The sequence below is a fragment of the Pavona decussata genome, unplaced genomic scaffold (genome assembly GCF_977016875.1).
Source record: "Pavona decussata unplaced genomic scaffold, jaPavDecu1.1 SCAFFOLD_61, whole genome shotgun sequence".
In the NCBI taxonomy this organism is placed as follows: domain Eukaryota; kingdom Metazoa; phylum Cnidaria; class Anthozoa; order Scleractinia; family Agariciidae; genus Pavona; species Pavona decussata.
Window position 1 is genome coordinate 2,995,428 of NW_028145482.1, and position 25,632 is coordinate 3,021,059.

Sequence of the window (25,632 nt, forward strand, 5' to 3'; positions counted from 1 at the left end):
ATCCTTAATCCAGATGAAAAGTTGTCTATGATCCAGTTTATGATATATATTTGAACTGAACTTTTCAGATTCTTTGTATCCATTCCTCTGTGGGCGCCCTGTAACAATGAGGGAGGTCGTGGTTGAAACTCCGGCCGGACCAACACTCAGGTTCTTTAAATAAAGGAGGAGAAAGTGCTGCCTTTGTAATAACATCTGAAAATTGCTAGACTATCTAGTCTTCTCGGATAAGGACGATAAACCGTAGGTCCCGTCTCACAACACCACTTTTTGTAATAATAATCTGTGGAACATTAAAGAACCCATGGTACTGTTCAAAAAGAGTAGGGCGTGGAGTTCCCGGTGCCATGGTCTATCTGACTAGAGCCGTCATTGGTCTGGGTGGGTGGAGTGAGATCATATATGGACCAGAGGCGCCCTCTATAAGCCGACGTCCGATCTCACCCTCTGGTTCCTCCGCAATATGTAACACTTGGTTTGTATCTTTACCAGTGAAATAAAAAAAAGAGAAAAAAAAATTGAGAAAAGAGGCAGAAATATTTCATTAGACCTTCAGTTAGAACATGACAACAATTTTGTTAAGGCTTTTCTAAAAGTTCTTGGAGCTAATCTAAATGAAGCTTATGCGTATGTTGCACAGCCTGTCTTAGGTACATGATATTGATCATGGGAACAGTAGATGAAGACTGCGAGAGTCTCGCCAGAACTGGCACAGTAAGAGGAGGGAAGGACACTGTTGACACAGTGAAACAAATCGTTGCAGGCCTGCTAACCCGTCGGCAGTTACAAAAATCTGGCATTACAATGTGGCATTCTGAAAATGAAGAAAATGGAATGGTACAAGGTACAATCAATCTGAACCTCATTTGTAAGAAGAATCACCGTTGATGAGTTTGAAGTTACTGAACTTACACACAAGTATTTCCAGGAAACAGAGATGCTTGGACAGCAAATTTCGGAACTGGAAAAAAAGCTTGAAAAACCTGCCGAAGTTTTCAATCTTTAAAATGAAGTGCAAATTATGCAAGTTATAAGAGGCCATGGACTCAAAAACAGAGGGAAACCAATTTACATAGTGGAGTCCGCCCAAAAAATCTTCAATGAAACAACTTCATTTAACATTGCATGTTCAGTCATTGGAAAGGGGTGGGTCGTGGCACATATAGGTGGGAAAGGGGTAGGGGTATAACAGGCGAAAACTACAGTTAAGGGTGCACAATCAAGGGTGTAATCTATAAAAAAGAGGGTTACCGATTGAGAGGCATGTAAATGCATTCACTACTGATGGCCAGAAAGGAGGAGGTATCTGGTAGTGTTTCCATCCTTTTTGCAAGTCTTAACCCTGAACCATCGTAATTCGCAACAAAAAGCTCAAAAAGTGCAATTCAAAGATTTTTTCATCTTCTCACAAAATGCAGATATTATTGTTAAAAAAGTGATCGTGATCTGTTAACTGCAATTAAAGATAACACAGTGAATACCTGAATAATTCTCGACAATTCCATGACGTATCCTTTATTCAATTTGTAATATTGCTATAACATTTAATTTTATCTCTTATTTTTATTTTAGTCTTAAGTTTTATACATGAGCCTTTTGCTCAGATACCGAGGGCGACCTCTTTCTCACACAATGACTTTAATAAACTGATTGATTGAATACCAGCTCTATGTGCATCTGGAAAGTAATCTCAGTGCTCACTTGATGCATGACATGGTGTGACGTTGTGACTTGAATATTTCTTTCTTCATAAAGGATATGCATAAATGTTAGCACGAATGTCCTTAACTTGCTGCATTACATTCCTGAGTAGCACAATTTCAGTGTGCTTGAGTATTGGCCTTATTTGTTTCTCATGTCTCATTTTTAGGCAATGTGCTTTGACCTTAGGTCAGCTGTGTGATTCTAAGGTAGTTATGGGAATCCTCCAGAATTGCCATTCTACCATTCCCAAGATAATTTATGGCACCGAGTGCAAGAGATGCACCCTCTTATGTTGATTTGGGTGCATTTATGTTTCAGCAGTCGGATGCTTACCGCTTCTCTGGTGAGGGTCTCCACAGAAAACACACAGGGTCACCACAACTTGTAAGATGGAAGATATTATTAATTGCAAATGCATTTTCTATTTGCCTTCCAGATTAATTTAAGAGGGTGTGCATGGGGTCAACTGATAGCTGAGAATTGGCTGAAATTTTTGAAAAGTCGGCTGAGAAATGGCAGTTTTTTTAACTGATAACTGAGAAACTATAACTGTCAGCTGAGATGGTTGACCTATTTCTGTTTGGTCTGGATACAGGTGGATACAGCGAAATGTTTACTTTTAAAAGTTATTTTGAGCCACTCTTACTGGCCTTTGTCTGGACTAATGGAATAAACAATAAACAGCATTAAACCCCAGGACTGTCCACTACTTGTAGCTCCCAAGAGGCCTCACGGTTGCCTTACAACAAATTAAAGGGACACTGACCATAAACAATGACGTCCTTAGAAGTTCCTAGCTTGTACACAAAATGTGCCTAGAATATTAAGAAGATATCTAGTAAATTGTTAAAGGTCGGTAAACTGTGGAATGTGCTGTTTCCAATGGTTGGAGAAATAAAGACATTGTATCTTTTAAGCTCTTAAAGTTCACATGACTTGAAGCGTGGAGAATTGGAAATTTTTGAAGTTTGCAAATTTGGTATATAGATTAATTACTAGTTAGCATTTCGGTAGTGTTTATTAATTAACTGATTAATTTTATTCTTTTACATTTGTAAAATTTTATTATTTTACAATTGTACACACGTACACGTTTTAACGAGCACTTAGGAGTACCTGGTGTCACGCGTTTAAATAACGTATTTATTATTATTATTATTATTATTATTATTATTATTATTATTATTATTATTATTGAGATTCTAAGCTCCTGATAGTGTCACAATGATATTACTCCTTCAGTAAACTGGGATAATCCTTGTTTTCAAAACTGGACCACTATTTGTACATCTTCATCGGTCAGTTCACCTTTAAGAACCTTGAAAAATATGGCTGCATTGAGCGATGTCAAAGTAATTTTAAGTTCATTTCACTATGGCGAGGAAGGAACATTTGAAAGACATAGGAGTCGTCTATCAGTAAACTTGAATGAACAACGAAATATTTCCATTTTAAAAAAAACTTCTGGGCGAATTTATTGTTATAAAGACAGGTAATTGTTATGAGATAGACACTGTTGCCAAGATACAATACACCAAAGGCAAATGAAAGAAGTAAAAAGTTAAATGTGATCTGTCAGAATTGGTTGCTGAGAAATGGCGGAAATTTTAACTGATAACTGAGAATTCAGCATCCCCTTGCAGACCCTAATGTAACAGATTTTTTATATATTATATAAAATCTCTTACTTTAACACAGCTTGTTTTTAAATCAGTTTGTTAATTTGTTAGTTGCATTGTTGTGGGTTGACACATTTTTTAAAATTTTATTGGCCTTGATTTCATTGACAGAAACGGTTAAGGCTACAAAAGCAAATAGAAGCCTAACTGATTTAAATGGGTTTGTAGCAAACTGTGTATGTGCTATCAGTTATTACTGTGTATTAAATGTAATTTAATGTAATTCTAAGCGCATAAAAATTTGATTTTATATGATATCCTGCATGGCAAAAAATGTGGCACGTTTGTGGTGTCAATCCCAAATCAAGGATATGCCTCCCATTTGAAGAGAGGTATGTCCTATATGAGGAATTGTAGCACAAGAACAAAGGGAAAGGCAAGTTTTTTTCTTCTTAACTTTTAAGTTGATTTGGTTACTTTGCACTGGTTTTTGGATTATCCCATTCGGGTCTGGTTTCCCTTTGGTTATTATACATCCCTACAGCCTTAGTATCTATAAATGCAGGATGCAGTAATAGAAAAGGCTGGTGCACTTATTAGAATGGGGGTGCTTATTTGAACAGGGGCACTTATTGATAAAAAAAAAAACAAATTCAAAGAGGGGCACTTATTTAAAAAGGTGGCACTCATTGGAAGGACCTTTCTAAATGAAATCATTGCAGCAATAAATATAGTGCATTCACAATTAAGCATTTTTCAATGCTAAGTACTCAAATCAATAAGTATTGTCCGTAGTATTTTCTTTAGTGTAATGGTTACTTATATGTCCTGTTGTGTTAATTCTGTTAGGGGCATCCTCGGATGATGGAAGTGTGGGAATTGTGGTTAAGCAGTCCTTTTTCACTGATGGAATAACTGATTTGTTGCTGGCCTTTAAAGGCCTTCTTTGCAACAACTTCCCGGCAGCTTGTTTGGCACTTGGTGGTACAATAATGTTCTGGGCTACCAAAGAATAATTCAGGCTGGTGGATCATGCCCTGTTGTGCTCTTGACAGAAGACACAGAGACAACTAAAACAACAGTCTTAACAGCCTGTATTTCCATAATTGGTAATTCTGAAGCCAGAGGTTAGTAAGTTCATCTCTAACGAAATGCACACAGCAACAAAACACAACTATAATAATATATTATTCAGCTGGGTGTAACAGCTTCCAGGCTATTCCTTGTCATAATAAATTTGTGTGACGAGCATACTCGAGTTTGCCACAGGTTTAGCCTAACCTCAACATTTTTATTTGGATTTGTGCTTGTGGAACAATTATGTCTTATAGAATTTTTGGAACCTTTTTAACTACACATCTACAGCAGTTACATAGGGATTCCTCGGGATGGTATTTTGAGGGAAGAATTTATCAAACATTTTGTTGTGCTAAATGGTGATTATTATTTGGAACAAGGCCAGTTCCATGCCACACTTTTGAATTTTACATCTCTAACATGAAGAGTTTCTATTTCCCGTACTAATCAGTAATAACATATACCTGAATTGCTGTTTACATGCACGAGGGAAACATTCAGTTTCTTTAATATTTATTATAACTACGCGAGAAGATATCCGACAAGTCATATGATTTTTCTCAACAGTATGGGTAAAGTCAGTAATGATAAGATGAGTCACAGAAACAAAAAACTCCCAACAGCAAAAGAACATGGAAGTGATTAACCCAATATTAAGACCAAAACACAGCTTTAACTTTCATCCGATGAACAGTGCATGTTAATGTACCATTAGACTTGTAATTCTTTGTAGTTTACTTCATAATCTGCTTATTTGTATACCTTAAACATCCTTTGCTTTTGCCCCTTTGATGCTGATCTTTAAATTTTTCACTAAACATGTAATATCTCAGAAATCATATATTTAAAAGAATTACTTTTTAGGTAATTTGGTTGTACGATTTTTATCCTCATTATTTACAAAAAAGAAACTAACTTGCACGTGTTTCACAACTCAAGAATAAAAATCTTACATTGTCACTAATCAATAAGTAATCTGTATGTTAGTAGTAATTTTGTAAATCTGGTGTTTATTATGTTAACGCAACTTTCCACCATACATGTATTCTCTACTTTAGAGGAGACAGATCAAGGATTCATTCCAATACTAGATCAAAGAATCTCTATTTCTTATGCACTTTTCCAATATGTATTATTACTGAAAATGTACTCTGTACTCGTTGCATAGCAATTTTTCCAATTTTTTTCAACAATGGTCATTAACAATATTTGGAAGCTAGTGGCCCAGTGGTTAGGGTTTTGAACTCTGAATCAGATGGTTTGAGTTCGAGTCCTACCCGAGGCACTGTGTTGTGCTCTTGGGTAAGATTAACTTTGACAGTGCCTTTCTTGACTCAGGTGTATGATTGGTTACTAGTGAAATAATATTGGGGGCAATGGCCTAGCATCCCATCCACACGGGATAAGAAATAAAATAGATACCAGGATTATCCCCAGTCTGAGGCTTTCCTACGGACGCTATTCCAATAATACATGTTTGAAATGTTCACATGCACATTTATTATATTTTCCTTTTCCCTTAGACTTTACTGCTAAAAGGCTTTGAGAGGACAAAAACGTGATATCCCCTACGCATGGGATGACCCCTCATCAAAAGATGACGTTTAGTTCATTGTCCAACCACTTTTCAATCAGTCAATTTCCAATTGTCCTGTTAACTGAGCGGCTAAAATATCAAGACAGGCGGATCAACTTTGATAGCAATAGGCTTTGTGGTAAACAAGCAAGAAGAGGGCCATACATATCAGTGAAAAGATAACTTAAATGGAAAGAAACTAGCAACAGAGCGCAAAAGCTGCAAACAACTGGGAAGGTGAATGTTAGCGCAGTTCCGTCGCGCGAGTAGCGCGCGCGTTCCTTTTTTCCCATAAGGCCTTACGGCCAGGTGCAGTGAGCATGTGCTCAAAGATCAAACGAAAACGTGTGTGTTCATGAGCTAGGTTTGTTCTTATGGCGTATCTACCGTTTTGACGTTTCTTATTACCGGACAAACACAAGTAAGTTGTCTTGGTCGTCAGTTTATTGTCGTTATGTAGTTACACCGTGTTTATAGGTTTATTTTCCTTTTATTTTGTAGTTTTTGAAACCGTATTTACCGTATACCGTATACGTCCATTCAACGCAACGAAAGTTTGTACGCGTTTCTTATCTGTGTATTAAACATCGCAAAATTCATCTGTGCACCTACATTCGTTTCAAAAATTCTACGTTTCACCGTACTATGGATTTATCTGGCTGATATTGGAGGAACAGACCGTGAATGTACGCGAATTTGTGGCTGTACATCTTGCTTTGTGGATTCGTAAACAAATCGAGTATGGCCGATGAGTTGAGTTGGGCCCAGTCCACCGCGAACGTAGGCTCTGCGGAAAATTCGGATGAACTTCCGGACAAGCGAGAACGAAAGCGAAACGAAAAGGGACAGGAAGAGTATCTCAGGCTTCTCAAGAAGAATCAAACATCTGCAATTTCAGCTGTTTCCAAGAAAACGAGCATATTAACAGATCTAATGGGAGATGAGAATAATTTGCATCTTGTGAAATCTGAACTCATCCTACTTAACACGTTGTTTAATCAATACCAAGAGGCATACGAGCGCCATTATCAAGAGTTAAGTTCAGAAGATGAACAGTTTACCGAAAGCTCTCAGCATGAAGCTAAGGAGAATTCTGTCTTGGAATTCAGGAGACAAGTCATTGATTGGATTAGCCTTGTTGAACAACGCTTGACAGATCAGCTTGACCATCTTTCAGACAAGGGATCTGTATCATCCAAATCATCGAAGGGCACTAGTCAATCAAAGTCATCGAGAACATCTGCACGAGAAAAAGAGAAAGTAAGAGTAGCTGAACTGCTGGCTGAGAAAACAATGTTAGAAAGGAAACAAGCCCTCCGTGCAGCGGATGAAGCACTAAGGCTCGAAACTGAAATAGTTAAGGCAAAAGCAAGAGAAAGGGTGTATGCTGATTTAGAACTAGAAGAGAACCCAGACAATGTAGAAAGTAAAGAAGCAACGAACACATTGTCTGAACTAATTCAGCCTAAAACTAGCACACCGAATGTACCTGTTTCTAAACTGGATCCAATCACACCAAAAGCAGCTGTACCCAAACCGGATTCAATCACACCGAAGGCAGTTGTACCCAAACCGGATCCAATCACACCGAAAGCAGTTGTACCCAAACCAGATCCGATCACACCGAAAGCAGTTGTACCTAAACTGGATCCGCTCACTCCTGAGTTTCACCCAAGTGGCTCAATTGCGAAGTACCAGCCTCCAGATAACAGTACCACCTCAGATCTCAATGCACCTTCTGCATCGGAGATTCAGGACCGTTCTTTCTAGGAAGTCTTGATAGCTACACATCAACAATTAGCCGCAGCAATGACATTGCCACAGCCTGAAGTGTCAAAGTTCAAGGGAGACCCGATCGAATATCAAACGTTCATCATGGCATTTACTACACGAATTGAGTCAAAAACAGTAAGCGCAGCGGATAGGCTGTATTACCTAATACAGCATTTGGACGGTGAACCAAAGGAACTTATCAGCGGAACGTTGCACATGAACCCTAGTGAAGGATACAAGGAGGCAAGAAGATTGCTTGCGAAAGTATATGGCGATCCATTTAAGGTATCGATGGCTTATGTGAGCAAAGCCCTCCGCTGGTCACCGATTCAAAGAGAAGATGCTCTAACTTTAAAATGGTTCTCATTCTTTCTGACGAAATGCAAGAACGCCATGATGAATGTGTCTCATATGACAGAGCTGAATCACCCCACTAACATGCAGACAATTGCCCGAAAGCTTCTGCCTCACTTACAGTCAAGGTGGCGTGACCGAGTTGTCAAATTAAAGGAGAAAGGAAGGATAGCTGATTTCAAGGACATCGCAGAATTTGTTGAATCAGCCGCTGAATCAGCTAACGATCCCATTTATGGCAGCCAAGCCCTGAACAAGAGTGAACAGAAGCACAAAGCTAGTAGTATCAGAGATAGTACCAAGAGAACACAACTACCAAATCAGAGGAGCAGCAGTTTCGCAACAAATGTTAACACACCTCCTGCATCAGTATCATTGAGGAACACTAAATGTTGTGACTCTAACACAGGAAGCTGTCTATTATGCAACAAGCCTCATGACTTGGACGACTGTGATGACTTCCGAAAGCGGACAACAGAAGAGAAAAGGTCATTCCTCGGAGACAGGAAGCTCTGTTATGCTTGTTATGGTACCAATCACGTGTCAAGGAACTGTTTGAAAAAACGCACCTGTCAGAAATGTGGAAAACGACACCACACGGCACTCCACATGGATGATTTCAAACCAAATAAGAAAGATGGAAACAGTGAGACCGACAATTCCAACGTCAAGCCCACCACTGTGGTGGAGAACGGATGTGTTGATATATCTGAGACTGTGTGCAATGCGACTATCAACAAGGAAACTGTTGTCTTACATGCTATTCTCCCCATCAAAATAAGGAAGAAAGGCAACGCTGAGTCAGTCACCACCTATGCATTCTATGACGGTGGTAGCAGTGGCTGTTTTGTAACCGAAAACATTAGGAGACTGATAGGTGAAGAAGGCGTTGAGACAGTTCTTCAACTTGGAACAATGCACGGTCATAGCCGAGTTGAAACCACCGTTCTAGCTGACCTTGTTGTCACAGACTTAGATGACAATAATCCCATTGAGTTGCCCCGTACCTTCACGAGTGATGAGATTCCAGCAGGCCATCATCAAATTCCAACACCTGAACTCCTAAGTTGCTGGGAACATCTTTCAGAGGTTGCTCAGAAAATCCCTGCACATCGGCCCGACCTTGAAATAGGTTTATTGATCGGCAGCAATTGTCCAGTTGCCCTGGAACCATTAGAAGTGATACCCAGTCATGGTGACGGCCCCTTTGCCCTCCGCCTCCATCACGGCTGGACCGTCAGTGGCCCCTTGCAAGTTGAAACTGATCAAAGTTGCAGTACGATTACCGTGAATCGCATCACTGTGCGGGAAGTCAAATTTAACAAGGAGATCATCGCGCCCAAGTCGTTGCTGAGTATGTTTGAAATGGACTTTAACGATCACACTGTAAGCAAAGTCCCAGACGAGCGTGGATACTCACAAGAAGACAGGAAGTTTTTGGACATGGCAGAAAAAGGCGTCCGCAACGTTAACGGACATTATGAGATCCCGCTCCCCTTCCGAGCACAGGACATCACCATGCCCAACAACAGAGAACAAGCAATCAAAAGAGCTAACTGGCAGAAGAAGAAGATGCTTCGAGATGCAAAGTACCATACTGACTACACTAAATTTGTCAACGATGTTATCGCCAAAGGCTACGCCCAAAAGGTCCCAAACGAGTCAGGCGCAGCAAGGCCCGGCAAAGTATGGTATCTTCCCCACAATGGTATTTATCATCCGAAAAAACCGGACAGAATACGCGTAGTATTTGATTGCAGTGCGAGTTTCAATGGAGTGTCCCTTAATGACCAGTTACTCCAAGGTCCCGACCTCACGAATTCCTTGGTAGGAGTATTAATCAGGTTTCGTGAAGACCCCGTCGCCTTCTTAGGAGATGTGGAGGCTATGTTCCATCAGGTTAGAGTACCGCCTGAACAGTGCGATTTCCTCCGTTTCTTATGGTGGCCGAATGGTGACCTAGACGTTCTATTGGAGGAATACAGGATGGTGGTGCACCTCTTCGGCGCAGTATCCTCACCGAGCATTGCCAATTTTGCATTGAAGAAGACTGCTAGTGATAACGAGGAAGAATATGGCACCATTGTTGCTAACACTTTGAGAAAGAATTTCTATGTCGATGACTGTTTACGGTCCGTGGACACCGAGAACACTGCTGGAAAGTTGATCAAGGATCTCAGCAGAGCGTGTCAGAAGGGTGGATTCCACCTTACGAAGTTTACATGCAATCTCCGTGGTGTTTTGGAGCAGATTCCAGAAGAAGAGAGGTCAAGGGAAACTAAGGCTCTGGACCTCCATCGTGACAATCTCCCTATCGAACGTGCCCTCGGGGTACAATGGTGTGTACAGTCGGACAGTTTTGGATTTCGAATAATCCTTAACAACAAACCGATAACAAGACGGGGAATTCTGTCAACCGTGTCATCGATCTATGATCCTCTAGGCTTTATCGCCCCATTTACACTGGTAGCTAAACAGATCTTACAAGAGTTATGTCGCAGCAAAAGTCTTGGATGGGACGATGATATTCCAGAAGAATATCGGAACCAATGGATCAAGTGGCAGAACGAACTCCCAACGCTCGAATTGTTTCATGTTGACCGTTGTCTGAAACCACGGGAGTTTGGACCGATTGTTTCAAGGCAGCTTCACCTGTTCTCCGATGCTAGTACCGTAGGCTATGGATGCTCCGGCTACCTTCGCCTTCAAGATGATGCAAACCGTATCCATTGTGCCTTCTTGATGGGCAAGGCCCGCCTCGCACCAATCAAGACAGTAACAGTTCCCCGATTAGAGCTCACCGCAGCTACCGTCTCTGTCCGCGTAGGACAAATGTTGATAGGAGAATTGGAGACCAAGCCTGATGTCACCTTCTATCATACGGATTCGACTACAGTGCTCCGATACATCGGAAACGAACAGAAGAGATTTCAAGTCCTTGTCTCCAACCGTGTCCAGTTGATCAGAGACTTTACCAGTCCTCATCAGTGGAGATATGTGGACACTCTTAACAATCCTGCTGATGATGCCTCCAGAGGAATGAAAGAAACACCGCACCTACAGCATTCGCGCTGGATAAAAGGACCAGAGTTCCTATGGAAACCATTATCGGAATGGCCGCAACAGCCTTTTCTCATCGGCGAGATCCCTGAGGATGATCCAGAGATTAAGAAGGTGGTCGTTGCCAGAACAGTGGTAACCGAAGACTCGACCACTAGCGTAAACAAGCTAATTGAATACCATTCAGACTGGTATCGCCTGAAACTGTCAGTGGCTGTATTTCTACGCATTAAAGCAACGTTACTGAGAAGAAGGCAAGATCGGAAGAAGACAGAAGTTACCCAGGCTGACCTAGTTACAATGCAACGTCCAGAGAGTGTGAAGCAACGGAAAGCCGAAACGAAACACGTGGATCATTGCAACGTGCCTCTCTCAGGGCAAGAGTTAAACGAAGCCGAAATTGCCATCATCCAGTTTGTACAGTCCCAAGTATTCAGCAAAGAGCTAGACATCCTTCACCGGGCCAATAGTGACGGCGAGCCAGATTCACGGGGCCAGGAGAAACAAAAGAAAGTGGAGTTTAGGAAGATTGGTTCCCTGTACCGTTTAGATCCGTTCGTCAGGGAAGGCGTTCTTTGTGTCGGCGGTCGCCTTAGCCAAGCAGATCTCTCAGAGGAAGCGAAACACCCTGTCATATTACCTCGCAAGAATCATGTCACCACACTCATCATTCGACAAATCCATGAGCACCTGGGACATGCTGGGCGTGGTCACACGCTAGCTAAATTGAGAGAAAAGTACTGGGTACTTGGCGCCAATGCTGCTGTCCGCCATCAAATTACGAAATGTGTTACCTGTCGTCGGAACCGTGCTCCCGTAACCGAGCAAAAGATGGCCGAATTGCCTAAGGATCGCCTAACACCAGCCCCACCGTTCACGTTCACGGGCGTCGACTTCTTCGGCCCATATCTGATCAAAGAAGGACGCAAGGAACTGAAACGCTATGGTTGTCTGTTTACCTGTTTAGTAAGCAGAGCGATACACATCGAGACAGCAAATACACTCGAAACGGACTCTTTCATTCAAGCCCTAAGACGTTTCATTGCCCGCCGTGGACCAGTTCGGGAGATCCGAAGTGACAATGGAACAAATTTTGTCGGCGCCAACGCGGAATTACGAGAAGCAATCGAGGAAGTAGACAACGATCAAGTCATGAATAAGTTACGCAAAGAAGGCACCGATTGGATCTTCAATCTCCCATCGGCAAGCCACATGGGCGGCGTCTGGGAACGTCAGATCCGGACCACCAAGAAAGTACTCACCGTCCTACTACATGAGCATGGCACTCGTTTGGATGATGAATCGTTTAGAACACTGCTCTGCGAGGTCGAAGCCATTGTAAATTCCAGACCTTTAACACTTGCTTCCAGCGATCCAGATGATCTCAACCCTTTATCACCAAGTCAACTTCTGACGATGAAGACGAGCATCATACTTCCCCCACCTGGAAAGTTCCAACGAAACGATGTGTATATGAGAAAACGCTGGCGCAGAGTCCAATATCTCGCCAACCTGTTTTGGTCGCGCTGGAAACGAGAATATATTGTGACCTTGCAAGAACGACGAAAATGGGACCGACCAGTGCAAAATCTGACCGTTGGCGATGTTGTTCTCATCAAAGACGAACATTCACCAAGAAACGCGTGGGCCATGGGCCGTGTTATCAAGACGGACTGGTGCGAAGTGTCCTGTTGAAGACCCAAACTTCAGAACTACGCCGTCCCATTAACAAGCTTGTCCTCCTGCTGTCAAACGAAGATCAAACGAGTACCGAGGACGAATGCTGAGAAGAAGTGCTGAGCTGAGTGCTGAACCATAAGGCCTTACGGCCAGGTGCAGTGAGCATGTGCTCAAAGATCAAACGAAAACGTGTGTGTTCATGAGCTAGGTTTGTTCTTATGGCGTATCTACTGTTTTGACGTTTCTTATTACCGGACAAACACAAGTAAGTTGTCTTGGTCATCAGTTTATTGTCGTTATGTAGTTACACCGTGTTTATAGGTTTATTTTCCTTTTATTTTGTAGTTTTTGAAACCGTATTTACCGTATACCGTATACCGTCCATTCAACGCAACGAAAGTTTGTACGCGTTTCTTATCTGTGTATTAAACATCGCAAAATTCATCTGTGCACCTACAGTGAATACCAAAGCAATTCTGGAAATTGGACAGACAAACAGGGGAGCCGAACTTGCACGGGGGATAGTTTGGAAAACCTAGCGAAGGAGTCCAAAGCAACTGAAAAGCAAAGCACCATCAAAACGAAAGTGAACGCCGATACAAGCATCAAGCATAGCAGTGATTATTCTGCAAACACAAAAGCAGAATAGAGCAGAACAAATTAAGCAAGCAAACTGAGAACAAGAGCAAATGGAAAAGCATAGCTCCACCAATTCAAAAGTGAATTCCGATGATACAAGCATCAAGCATACCAGCAGTAATTCTGAAAACACAAAAGCAGGAACAGAGCAGGGCAAAAGCCAGCAACCTGAGAGCCAGGAAAACATCCAGGAAAGCTACTGAACATGGAAGAGAAGATAGAATAAAAACCAAATGGAGTAGATAGTGAAGGTCATTTTCCCTCACATGCTGTTAAAGTTCATGAAAGATCCTGCTGCTTTGCCATTCCTTGGTGCATCTTGACCTTTTAATGCAGAAGAAAACAAAAAAGCAAAGACAAATTTAAATAGAGCAAAACAACGTGAACAATTGCCAGTTATTACTGAAAATCAAAAGCTAATCACCATGCAAAAAACCCAAAGTTGACGGATCGCTGGATCAAAACATTGAAACCATTAAAGGCGAACTTACGTTCTACAAAAGTAACAAAAGAAAGGGTCAACTGCAAGCAGTAATTGATGTTGCAGAGGAATTAAATAAAGTGTTCTTTTAGAGACCTCTACAGCCGCCGAAATTTACCGGAAAGAAAGGCATCTCTTCTTAACAAACTTAAGCGACATACTTTTGTCCAATTGACACCTACAAGAAACTAAACGACAAAACATAGTTTAAGTGTACATCAACCAGAAGGCTTTTATAGTGGAAGGAAAGGACATTTTCCATAGAATACAGCTGTATATCATGTTTTTCTAATAAGGCTTTCAAGTGTTTGTTACAGAATTCCTTACCCTTATCGACCTATAAATACTGTGGTTCTCTACCTTCTTTAAAAATAGTGTTGACTGCTTCAGTTACAGTTTCACCTTTTTTATCCTTCAAAGGGACAATCCAACTATATTTACTTAAGGTATTCCTGGAGGCTAAAGATACGCTTTTGTATTGCCAAAAAATTTGTTCAGCTGAAAGATACTCTTAAAACACAAACGTATGCCAAGTTTTAGGTTGGAAAGACCAAACCCCTCTGAGATATTGGCACGCAAAGTTTCGTTTCTATGTAGGTTTTCACGGTTAAAATACGAAAATGTGTCCTGCTGTGGATCTCCCAAAGGATCATCTTGTTGACAGCTCAACACAATAAAACCTTGTAATCTGAAATGCGACACCCCCTTTGATCGTGATGGCAGCCGAAAAAGCAACACACGTCCTCGACCGCACTTTCAGAGAAAATGGGTAAATATCACTTGGTGTACTGAATTTTGATGGTTTTCTGTACTTGTTAACAAGTTACAATGACGTTTTTGTCATCCAGATTGCAGGAAACTCCTCCAGGTCTGCAGCGGCTGATTTGCGGCTTTCGTCGGAGAGAGGACGAGACCGCGGAGCAGGGAAGCTGAATTCTCTGCATTTGTGGGTATGTAACTAGGTGACTTTTGCCTTTTGATCTCGAAGATGATTTTGATGCCCTGCTTACCTTTTTACTGCTATTTTCCCCTTTGTTTCTTGGGTATAGGAAGATGATGCATGATGTGAATCCCATGTGAATATTCCACCTGGCAGTTTTGCATGTGGTTTGTTCTTCATAAAGCCTAGTTTGAACAAGCAGCGCAAATATATACACAAATATAATCACAACCATAAAAGTCCACTATAAACACTGAGAAACGTAACCGCAAGCGGAGGAACAAAATGTATAGATCCATACCTTGACTATCAACTCTTATGTTGACTTGTGTTATTCTAGCTTGTTGAACAGGTATGAAATGGGTGTTTACTTCAAAAATGTTTCATTCTTCGTCCAATTTTCTATGTAAACTTATTGGTGGGTGCCTCATTTGGCGAGGTTAACAAAACCTGTTTTTTAAAAGTTGTTTTTATCCTCTACAGCTTGGAAACAAAATTGGCGAGGGCCGTTTTAGAGGGAAAGCTCTGCCAACGTATGTGTATCCGGATTGTCTAAAAGCACTACCAGGCAGCAACCAATCTTGGACTGATTCAAGCCAGCATGACATAGTGCTACAAGAATCGAGGTCCTGAATGCCACTGGATTGTGGATCTTTACTCACGAATGGGCCTTCTAGTACTTGATGGAATCCAACAAATGGTATGCTGTAGTATAATTATATTATGAAATTAAAATGTCCAGGATAAAAGATGCACTGTGGTTTTGTTTATGAATATAAAGCCCCATCATGTAGAAATAATGTCACAGATTCCAATACTATTACAATGTTTCCATAGAGGAGTTAATTTAGAACAGGTTATAAAAATGTTAGATTGGTGCCTACATGTATTGTTGCCTTGGCTGGTGGTACATGGTACGTGTATTTGTAACAATAAGGCAACACTGGAGCGGGAGGGTACTTTAACATTCCTCATTAAGTAAGTTCTATGGTTGATTTAAAATATTTATAATTGCAGTGTGAAAGTGACAGCAAAGAAAGGATGAAGACGCTAGAAAGGCAAAAAACAGAACCGGGAAAGAAGAACCGTGTTCAACAGAAAATAAACAGGACAAAGGAACAGACACTGAGGTAAGTTGATTACTGTCTCGTCCTGATTTCCATGCCCATGTTATAGTCAAAAGAATCGCTAGCATCGACTTAATCGCAACTCAAGCCATTTTCATAGGGAACTCTTCTTGTGAACCATGCTCAAGTTATTATTTTTTTTAAACTTAACAGGAAGAAGTTTGTAAAACTCCCACATCAGGCACTCATATGGCGATGAGGAAGATGACCTTGTCAATGAAGAGGAGGCAATCCTGGTTACCCAGACTGCCATTACTGATGGGACAGCACAACCAGCACCAGTCTTGGAGGAAGTTGCTGCATCGGAAGGAGCTGAAGTGGAAGCGGGTGGCAAATCATGTAAGTGGTGCGGAAGTCAAACCCACTTGAGGAGAAGCCACAAAGACTGTCCAGCCAATAAAAACAAGAAGTAAATGTTGGAAATAGTTATGAAAACTTAGGTTGTTTACTTTGGGTCATAAAGAAATTACAATTGATTATTGATGATATTACCCTATATTACCCAGTAAAGAATGCTTCATGTAATGTGTCACAAACAAAGTGGTGAGTTGCAATTAATTAAAAATTCATCACAAAATGTTTTCTTGGTGTGATTGTTTTGTTCGGTTATTCGAAATGGAAATAAGCTTAGGGTTAGAAAGTGTCGTGGTCCATTAGTTTGTTTTTAGACCTGCCAGTGCAAGAACATTTGTAGCCGAAAAAGGAGAAAACACTTGGGATGCACTTGTAGAGATGCTGGCTTGAATTATACAGCGAGGTTTGCATGTGGCAGCACTGCCAAACTCTGCAGAACAACAAAGCTGTGCAGCCTGCACAAGGAATGCAAAGTTCTCAACTTCCAAGCAGTTCGATGCACGTTTTTTGTCTCCTTTGTAAATGCAACCAGTGACATCATGCAGAACTTTCAAAGCTGCCATGTTCGAAATGATAAAAGGTCCTAAAAAGCACTTGCATCAGCCTAACATGAGGGCACAACCCACGAGAGTTGAGGTAAATGGAAAGAACCCCAAGGGGAAGGGGGAGGGGTTTTGTCAGACAAACTAACTGGAAAGGGCCAAACCCAATATTCCCTTAAACTTAAAATGAAGTTCAACAACTGAACAAAAATTACTTCTTTCAAAATTATCACTCTTTGTTCATGTGTCAGGAAATATATTCATTACTATATAGTATACACGAGAACATATAGTTTTAAGTTCTTAAATTGTTTAATTCTCTCACAGGCTTCAAGCATCTAACAAGCTTCGGAACTTCTCCTGAAACATTGCCTGCAATATGACACACGACAATATCAGGGCTGGACATGTTATGGGCAATGTTGCACCGTTTTTCCGGGCCCTTGGTTTTACTTTTACTTACTTTTTGGGTTTAAAGGCCTTCAAAATGGGAATAACTTTTCGTTTCATATGCGCTTTTGGAGTATTTCCTGTTAATGCACTATCTTTGCTTTGCATGCAAGGCATATGAAATGGATTGCTCATTGACTGGATGAATAGTTGTATTTCTAAACTCCAATAAAGTAGCGTGTTATGCGCACCACGGCTGAAATATCTGACTATAAATCAGCCATTTAAGGAAATATCTATAATATTCATGATGCCAATTGAGCAAAGTTTTTGAGACTAGCACACAACGTGAAAATTAAACATAAGCGGTACAAAAGCCTTTAAAATGAGAATAAATTTGCATTTCGTATGCACAAAGTGAGTTTTTCTTACTACAATTTCTCTTTCTTGCCTCCTGCCTCACCTTGTCAGTTAAGCGCTGTTTGGCTTTTTGGACTTCCTTGTCATCTTCTTAGGTGGAAATAGGGCAAGCTCCGTTGTTCTTGGTTCGTTGATCTCTCTCTGCCAAACGGTTTCTTTCTAAACAATGTTATTGGCCACTAGGTCTTCTGTTAAACTGAGGAGATGATAGGTTTGCTCGTCTGTAAACTTCCTCCAAAAGCTTGAAGATTCGCTTGAAACGGAAAGGGCTTTTGTTGTCGATGGCTTGAATGTTTCTCATCCGTCAAGGAACTTCGTCACTTTTTTGGTGTTTGTAAATTTTCACTGGGGGGTTCCACGGTGTGTGCAAATTCCTCTCTCATATGGTGAAGTGTTAGAACAACTGCCTTTACAGAATGACTAGTAACGATGTTTTTTCCCGTCAGCTTTTTACAGATCTTTCCCTCCTTGATGGTCCCTGTTTCTAATTCATTGTTGAACATATTCTTTAAACCATCAGTTTCTACAACTCTCCACTGAAGCTAGTGTGGTCACTTGGTCCTTCTCTGGCGGTGGCACTTCGACTGTCTTTAGAGAGACAAGGTTGTTCACTGGTCAATGTCCTAAGTCCGTTACATTGACTTTGTCATGAAGGTAATAGTATTTAGCCTGCGTCTTTGGCTTATGCTGAGCAAATCCGGCTAAATTATCCTTCTGATCGGGCATGTGTATGCATCCCCGTGGCGAGACTTTCCGATTGTGGTAGCACATGATCCTTCCATTATCGCCAATGCCTTCCCTTTGAAAAGTGCTAAATACCGAATATAAAACCTGGGATGACGTCAGTGCAAGGCCATTGCACTACTTTCGAAACTGCCGAGACAAACTGACTCCTAACTTTTTTTAGATACATGTCTTTAAGGAGATACAGATTGTCATAAATCCAGACAATGACATGTACCATATACCCCAGCAGTCTTGTAATCTTTGACATGCACTCTGTACCTTGCTGGATCATTGTCTCATCTGGGATCAAAAACTGCGTCCCTGAAGTCGCTTGTTGTCATGTTCGCTTCATCTCTACTTCTGGAACTGTTATCTATTAGGAGGCGAGTCATAAGCCAATCCCGAACTTTGCAGTAAGACTTTCAGATCGTTGAGGGTCTTATCCTTAAGAGTCAAATCACTTATGGACAATTTGTTCATGTCAGAGGTGGCGTAGGAAACAACTATGCCAATGACTTAAGAATGGATATGATGGTAAAGAATGAATGGAATTTTGAAAGGAATGTGTGGGAACAAAACACTCAAAGCAGTGCACAGAAGTACCAGCTCAGCTTATGGTCTTAAGAAGATAGTTCATGTGATAGACAGCGAGAGTGGTGTCCCTCCAGACTGAACATGACATACCACCACCAGCACACAGGAGACAGTGACAGAGATGATTGAAATATTGCATGCAAAAAGACCATTCCAGCATACAGCAGCTAGGGCCCTGAAATCTTTCCTTAACATACCTAGCAGTCCTCTAGAGCAACTTGACGTTGCCTCACTATTTGGTTGGTTAACAAGAAACAAGAGAAGGTTGGCTGTCAATGCATTTGAAGGATGTCGTGGTGATGATGTCAATGATGATCATGATGAAGTGCAGGATGAACAGGAAGACTGAGCCAGATATCAATGAAGGAGAAGAGTTCATCCTGGAATAAATTTTCATTACCTAGATAAACACAAAGTACATTTTATACAAAGAGCACATGTAGCTGTATTATGGATCTTGCTTCCTTGCTGAATTTCATTGATGCTATTATTTTATTACTTTCTGGCAACGATTGTGGTACACCTGCAGTAGATGATATTTTCTGCAGCACAAAAACAGTCATTTGTAATATTATGGTTTTGTTCCATTTAATTGACTATATATTAATACTTGGAATTCATGGAGTCAAGTGCTTCTGAACAATTGTAACGATTGCTACAGCATATTGTTCGTCAAAAATGGAGAGTTCCTGTATCTTCCTCAGGATTACTTGTACAAACTGTTTTAATGGTATTAAGCTATATTTGGTCTCCGAACCTGGTGTTTCTTTTGTAAATACAGGGATCTGTTACAGCCAAGTAATGTTAATAAATATGTTGACCAGTTTCCACACAAAAAATCTTGACTCGACCAGCAAAACTCAAGTATCTGCAATTTAATTAAGAATTTGTTTGTCTTCTCTGAAGAAGTTAATCAAAGAGTACAATTCAATGCAATGTTGTGCTGCATAGCACTGATAATAGAAACCAGCGACACAATAATTAATAGAAGTAGGAAAGTAGTAGAGATTTAACCCAAAGTAATTAAAGGACCACCAAAAACGAGTCTCCTTTACGCCCCTTTGTTGTTATTATTTGGGAAAACGTCTGGTCTGCTCACAAGTTAAAGTGTCAGAAACACATGTGAGAGAGTAATGAGAAGATGGACGAAAGTTATTTCGATATAACATCGAATAGTGGGAAAAATTGACACAAAAAAAGCATCCACAGATTCACATGGCAGCTGGTTTCTTGATTTGAACCAAGTTTCGTTCAGCTTGGTTGTGCTTGGAACTGCTTGTCTGGACTCAGCTGCAGCTTAATCTCTCAAGACTCTCTCACAGACAAGTCTGAACGTGGCATCTTAAGCAGTGGCTTCTCATGGGCCATCTTAAGCAGTAACGCTTGCAGTACATGCTGTTTTTATAACTTAATTATTTGTCTAGTTTTTTTATGTTTCAATGTTTTGTCTCGTGCTGTGTCAGGGATCCATTTAAACTAGCTCTGCTAAACAGGTGTCACACATATTAAGGGTGTAGTGTACGTTGCAGAACAGTTTGTGGTGATGTACATATAGATGTTGGAGGGGTTGTGAAGCTGAAGCCGTGTCTCACCCTGAAAACCTCAGTGGGTGTAGAAACTGAACAAAAGAGGGCTCTTTCAGGCTGAGGAACACTTGACAGTTGCTCAGATAAAGAAAGGTCTGTCTGTGTGGATGAGCAAGAATGCTGGAAACACTGGAATGACGAATGCTACACAAGTATTCATTGATGGTTTAAGACTTATGACGTTGGTCTGTGATGACAAAAACAGTACTTTTCTTAAGTCAAAGAAATGACAACGGTCTAGTCCTCCAAGCACAAACTGAGGACTTTGTCAGTCTTCCTGGGAGTGACTGTGTGACGGGCCTGAGTAGTATAGGGAATAAGCGTTCTGTGGATCAGGGTGGATCAGTGATCAACCCTCTAGGTGATGTCACAACTATGACTAGGAGTAAAGCCAAAATACTGATGTCATTGTAGGAAACAATGGATCTGGAAGGCTTGCCCAGACACAATAGAAAACTTTCTTTTCCGGTTCATTGATCCTTTGCTGCTCAGTTGTTAATGTTAATAATAGAGTGCAAAAACTAAACACAGATTTCACAATGTGTGGTTCCAGAAAATATCCATACCCCCCCCCCCCCACGGAGGATTTTTTCAATTTGACCCCCCACCCCCCACAAATTTCCGTTCCAGAGGGTCTCGCCGGACACCCCCCACCCCCTCGGAAATTCCTCGATTTTGCCACATGGTCCCCATAACCCCTGGAAAATTCCATAAACCAATAAATGCAAAGATTAAGTTATTTCTTTTTATTCTATCACCTTGCTCCTTTTATAAATCTCCAGCCGTTAAGGCGGGTTTTACCTGAATTTGGCCAAAAAAATAGATATTTTGTTTTCATCCAAAGTTGTACCCTTAACCACTTAACGTTACACTGGGGGGTGTTTTAGGGCAATATTTTTAATATTTTTATGTGCACAAAACATTTTTTAGAAACAGGTATTCTCATCTGCTCTCGTTGTCATGGCAACCATTGTTGTTATCTTTTATTTTCCTCTTGTTTAGGACTTCGTAGACACCTAAAAAAGCTCTGAAAACGTACCCAGTCTTTTCTGTGACTCTTACATGAAGCATCTATACGAAACGGGAGAAGAGAGACCCTAGAAACGAGTTGAGCTTTCGAGTAAAATCGAGTGTGGAGAAAATAGAGAAAATATTGGTGTTTAAAATGGTTGGAACCTCTTACAGAAAGAAACGGAAAGGCAAAGGATTTGGTGGATCACGCAGAAGTGTAAAATCGTCCAAAGAAGCCCCTGTAAAAGATAGTGAATTGAATGATCGATCAAGACCTGGCACTTCAGCGACCAAACTCGAGACATCCGATGTGTCGGATTCCTCCGAGGATAGTGGTCAAAGCGATCAACCGCTTAGTTCCTCTCGAAAAAAAATGAAGCTTTATATTTCTATGGATGAATCATCGGGAAGTTCTGATGACGACAACGAAACAGAAGTAGATACTGTTGGATACAGGCTCATCAATTTAAAGAATTTATCATCAGCGCTCTGTACAGTACACAAATGCAAAGAAGGTGGGTTTACAATTTACAAAGCATGAGATTACATCAAAGTTGAGGCTGTAAATTTTACATTTCACTGATCCTATACTGTATTTAATATGATTCCTGGCTTAGGAAATTACAAGTCTGTCATCAAAGTGCAGTGTTTTATGCTTAATTATACACCGATGATGAAGCTTCATAATTTTCAATTTTCACTTGATATTAATATCATTTCTTTATTGCCTTTATTCAAGTAATGGTTCTTTCTCTTACATGTTTCTCGTTATTTGTTGATTTCAGCAAACCTAACTTTAGAAGAAAGAGCCTCTAGTCGAGCAGGACTGATGTCTAACCTGTCACTCAACTGTAGTGCCTGTAAAGAAAGCAGCCAACTGCTGACATCAGGAAACATCGCCAAAAGGGGAAAGTCCTATGATGTGAATAGAAGGGCTGTTTATCACTCCTTAGAATCAGGCACAGGATACGAACGCCTTGCTTCCTTCTGTGGGGTGATGAACATGCCCTGTATTTCCACTTATTATTAGGGCTTATTACAAACAGGTTGACAACATTCTTGAAGTTGTGGAGGATGAGGCAAGGGAAGAACTAAAAAGTGCAGGGCAAAGGCTTCGGCAACTAATAGTGCAAGAAGATGACCAACTGGAGAACACCGCAACTATGGATGCTGCTGTCAGCTTTGATGGAACATGGGCCAAGAGAGGCTTTACTTCCTTAACAGGAGTGGTTTTTGCAATTTCTGTGGACTCTGGTGAGGTTTTGGATTACCATGTATTATCCAAAGCTTGCCAAAAGTGTGCTTACAAACAATCTCAGTGTGAAGGTGATGATGAAGCATTTGAAGAATGGAGAAGGGAGCATGAGGCATCTGGGGAGTGTGACATCAATTTTACAGGAAGTTCACCAGCCATGGAGGCTGAAGGAGCTGCTGTGCTATGGAAGAGGTCAATTGAGCTTCACAACATCCGTTACAAATGGATGGTATCAGATGGTGATAGCAAAGCATTTAATACTGTGGAGGATGTTTATGGTGACTGTAAAGTCATAAAGATGGACTGTGTTGGTCATGTCCAGAAGAGGATGGGCAAACACCTACTAAATCTGAAGGCTGGGACTAAAGGTAAACTGGAGGATGGTAAGCCAATAGGAGGGCGTGGTAGGCTTACTGAAGTGAAAATTAAACAGCTTCAGAAGTACTATGGGTTGGCTATTTGCCAAAACACTCTATCAAAGGCAAATCCCTCAGATAGAGAAGTTGATGTGGCAGTTTATTCCATGAAAAAGAACATTATTGCCATTCTTAACCACAGTGTTCAATCAGGAGATCCTGCCAAACAACATCGCTTCTGTCCTCCTGGAGAACGTTCTTGGTGTAAGTGGCAGCAAGATTCAGCAACAGGCACATACACCTACAATGCTGCTGACTGATTGCCTGAAGTCTTTCTTGAAGTCTTGCGACCCACATTTATGACTTTAAGTGACACCAAGCTTCTAGAAAGATGTGTTCGTGGGACAACTCAAAATCCAAATGAGTGCATCAACTCTATGGTTTGGGTTCGATGCCCAAAACATAAACATCATGGGGCTAAAGCAATCCGTTGTGCTGCAGCATCTGCAGTGTGTCATTTTCACAGAGGAGCAGAGAGCAGGAAAAGGATAATGGATAAACTTTCTATTCCTGGTGGTGAACACACCAGCCATGCTTTTGGCCTCAAAGACAGGAAGCGGTTGCGAAAGGCAGATTTGCAAGCTACTGCTAAGGAGAAGAGACGGCGACAGGGTCTTCAACTTGTGCGCACGCGGCGGGAGGAAGCCCTTCGTGAGATGGAAGGCGTGACTTATGCATCTGGAGGCTTTTAGCTGCTACCCTAGTGTTCTGGAAACCAAATTGTATTCAAATTTTACTCATTACTGTTGAAACTTTATGACAATTGCTATTTATTTTGATTGCTAAACTTTGAGGCTGTTTTTCTCAAAATGCCGATTTTGGTCTTTGAGAAAAGATATCTCAGGAAGGATTTAAGCTTTTGAACTGAAATTTTCAGGATTACTAGTTCTTAATGAGTTGACTGGGATGAATGAAGGAATTGCCCTTAACATTTTTAGAAGAGAAATTGTTGGAAAAAAATTTATGGTTTTGATTGCGCAACTTTAGATGAGTGTCAATGACTAGCATTTTGAAATTTTGGAAATTCCTTCATTCATCCCAGCTAGCAATCTGTTTGCTTTACAATTATAGAAAAAAAACCTTTTCCCCTTGAAATTAACTTTAGAAATCTTTTCTCAAGTACATATAGGTCAAGCGCAGCATGTGGTACACTTAAGAGACCAGTGTCAAATTACAGTTGGTAATAGTGCCATAAAACATACATATTTGAAATCTACAAGCAACACGCTTTCCAGTGATATATAGTTTGTCAGGGTTTTGTTTAAATCTAGGCTTGGTACAATTGTTACAAAAAAGGGCATTTTTCAGGTAAAACCCCTCCTTAAGTGTACACGTAGAATTTAAAAACGTATTAATTGCAGAATAAATATTTTCTAATGGTAAACTTTTTAATATGAACATTCAATTTGCCCGCATCACATTCGATACTAATTTTTATCGTGCATTGAAAATATATCGAAAAAAACATTTGTTAGGTTCAGAATAAACTTGTTGGGCTATGAGGCGTCAGAGCTGTGTGATAAACTTTCAGAATTTTCCCTAAAATGAACACGGAAAAGTCTAGACAATATGCAAATACGACCTGTTAATATTGAAGTGTTAATCAACAAGCAAACGAAACCTAAAATTTATCTCATAAAAGCTCATCATTAGATTCAATTATTAAAGGAGACTTTCACTCAGGAATAAAAAAAAGACTGAAGGTAAGGCATTTAAACAATTTCCAGATGTTTTACACGGTTGACTTTTTAATTTATGCATTGTCAACACAACATATCAAATTTCTCTACCCGCACGCTAATTAGATTTATGCGCACACATAATTTTAACTTTATAGACAAACTTCTAAAAATACACGAGTATTAATTTCCTTGGTATTTTGGTATATTGCAGGTACGAAATTTAAAAGAAGCCATATATTTGTGAGCAACAAGATATGCGAGAATTTTGGAGTGTCTACACTTCAGCAGAGATAATTTGAAAGCCACTAGTTGTCACGCAACATTTTTGAGATCTTCCTTTAGGAAACAATCTCATCAGTGAAGTCATATGCTTCGTCCTTGTAGTTTACATTTAAAAGTTAATTCAATATTGTTGAACCATGCATGAAACACATTTCACAAACCTTACGCAAACTTAACAAACGTAAGTAATTGCATCGCCGCTCTTAATGTATACATACAGCTGAATATTCTTCAAAACAAACGCCCTGGCGAAACGCTTGCCAGCCGGTCAAGACATCTTCAAAATAGTCCCATCATTTGCAAGCATTTTATAAATACCCTTAGCCTATCCAAACTATTTTTTA

The 25,632-nt window shown here is 40.5% G+C and overlaps 1 protein-coding gene, 1 long non-coding RNA gene and 1 pseudogene across 3 annotated transcripts in view; all 3 read left to right on the forward strand.

Moving 5' to 3' along the window:
* The first annotated feature begins 7,785 nt into the window (after window positions 1-7,785).
* Window positions 7,786-12,858, forward strand: LOC146479108 (uncharacterized). The gene has a single exon (XM_085111124.1). It carries the CDS (start codon window positions 7,786-7,788, stop codon window positions 12,856-12,858), a length of 5,073 nt encoding a protein of 1,690 aa, XP_084967250.1.
* Window positions 12,859-15,463: 2,605 nt separating this feature from the next.
* Window positions 15,464-16,444, forward strand: LOC146479109 (uncharacterized). The gene is made up of 3 exons (XR_014864973.1): window positions 15,464-15,603; window positions 15,921-16,033; window positions 16,184-16,444. It is a non-coding gene; the product is annotated as an uncharacterized LOC146479109 (long non-coding RNA).
* A 5,363-nt stretch (window positions 16,445-21,807) lies between these two features.
* LOC146479110 (uncharacterized) overlaps window positions 21,808-25,632 on the forward strand; it is a 177,126-nt pseudogene continuing 173,301 nt past the window's right edge. The window contains exons 1-2 of the transcript XR_014864965.1: window positions 21,808-22,168; window positions 22,439-24,657. The product of XR_014864965.1 is annotated as an uncharacterized LOC146479110 (transcript). The remainder of the gene's footprint in view (window positions 22,169-22,438; window positions 24,658-25,632) is intronic.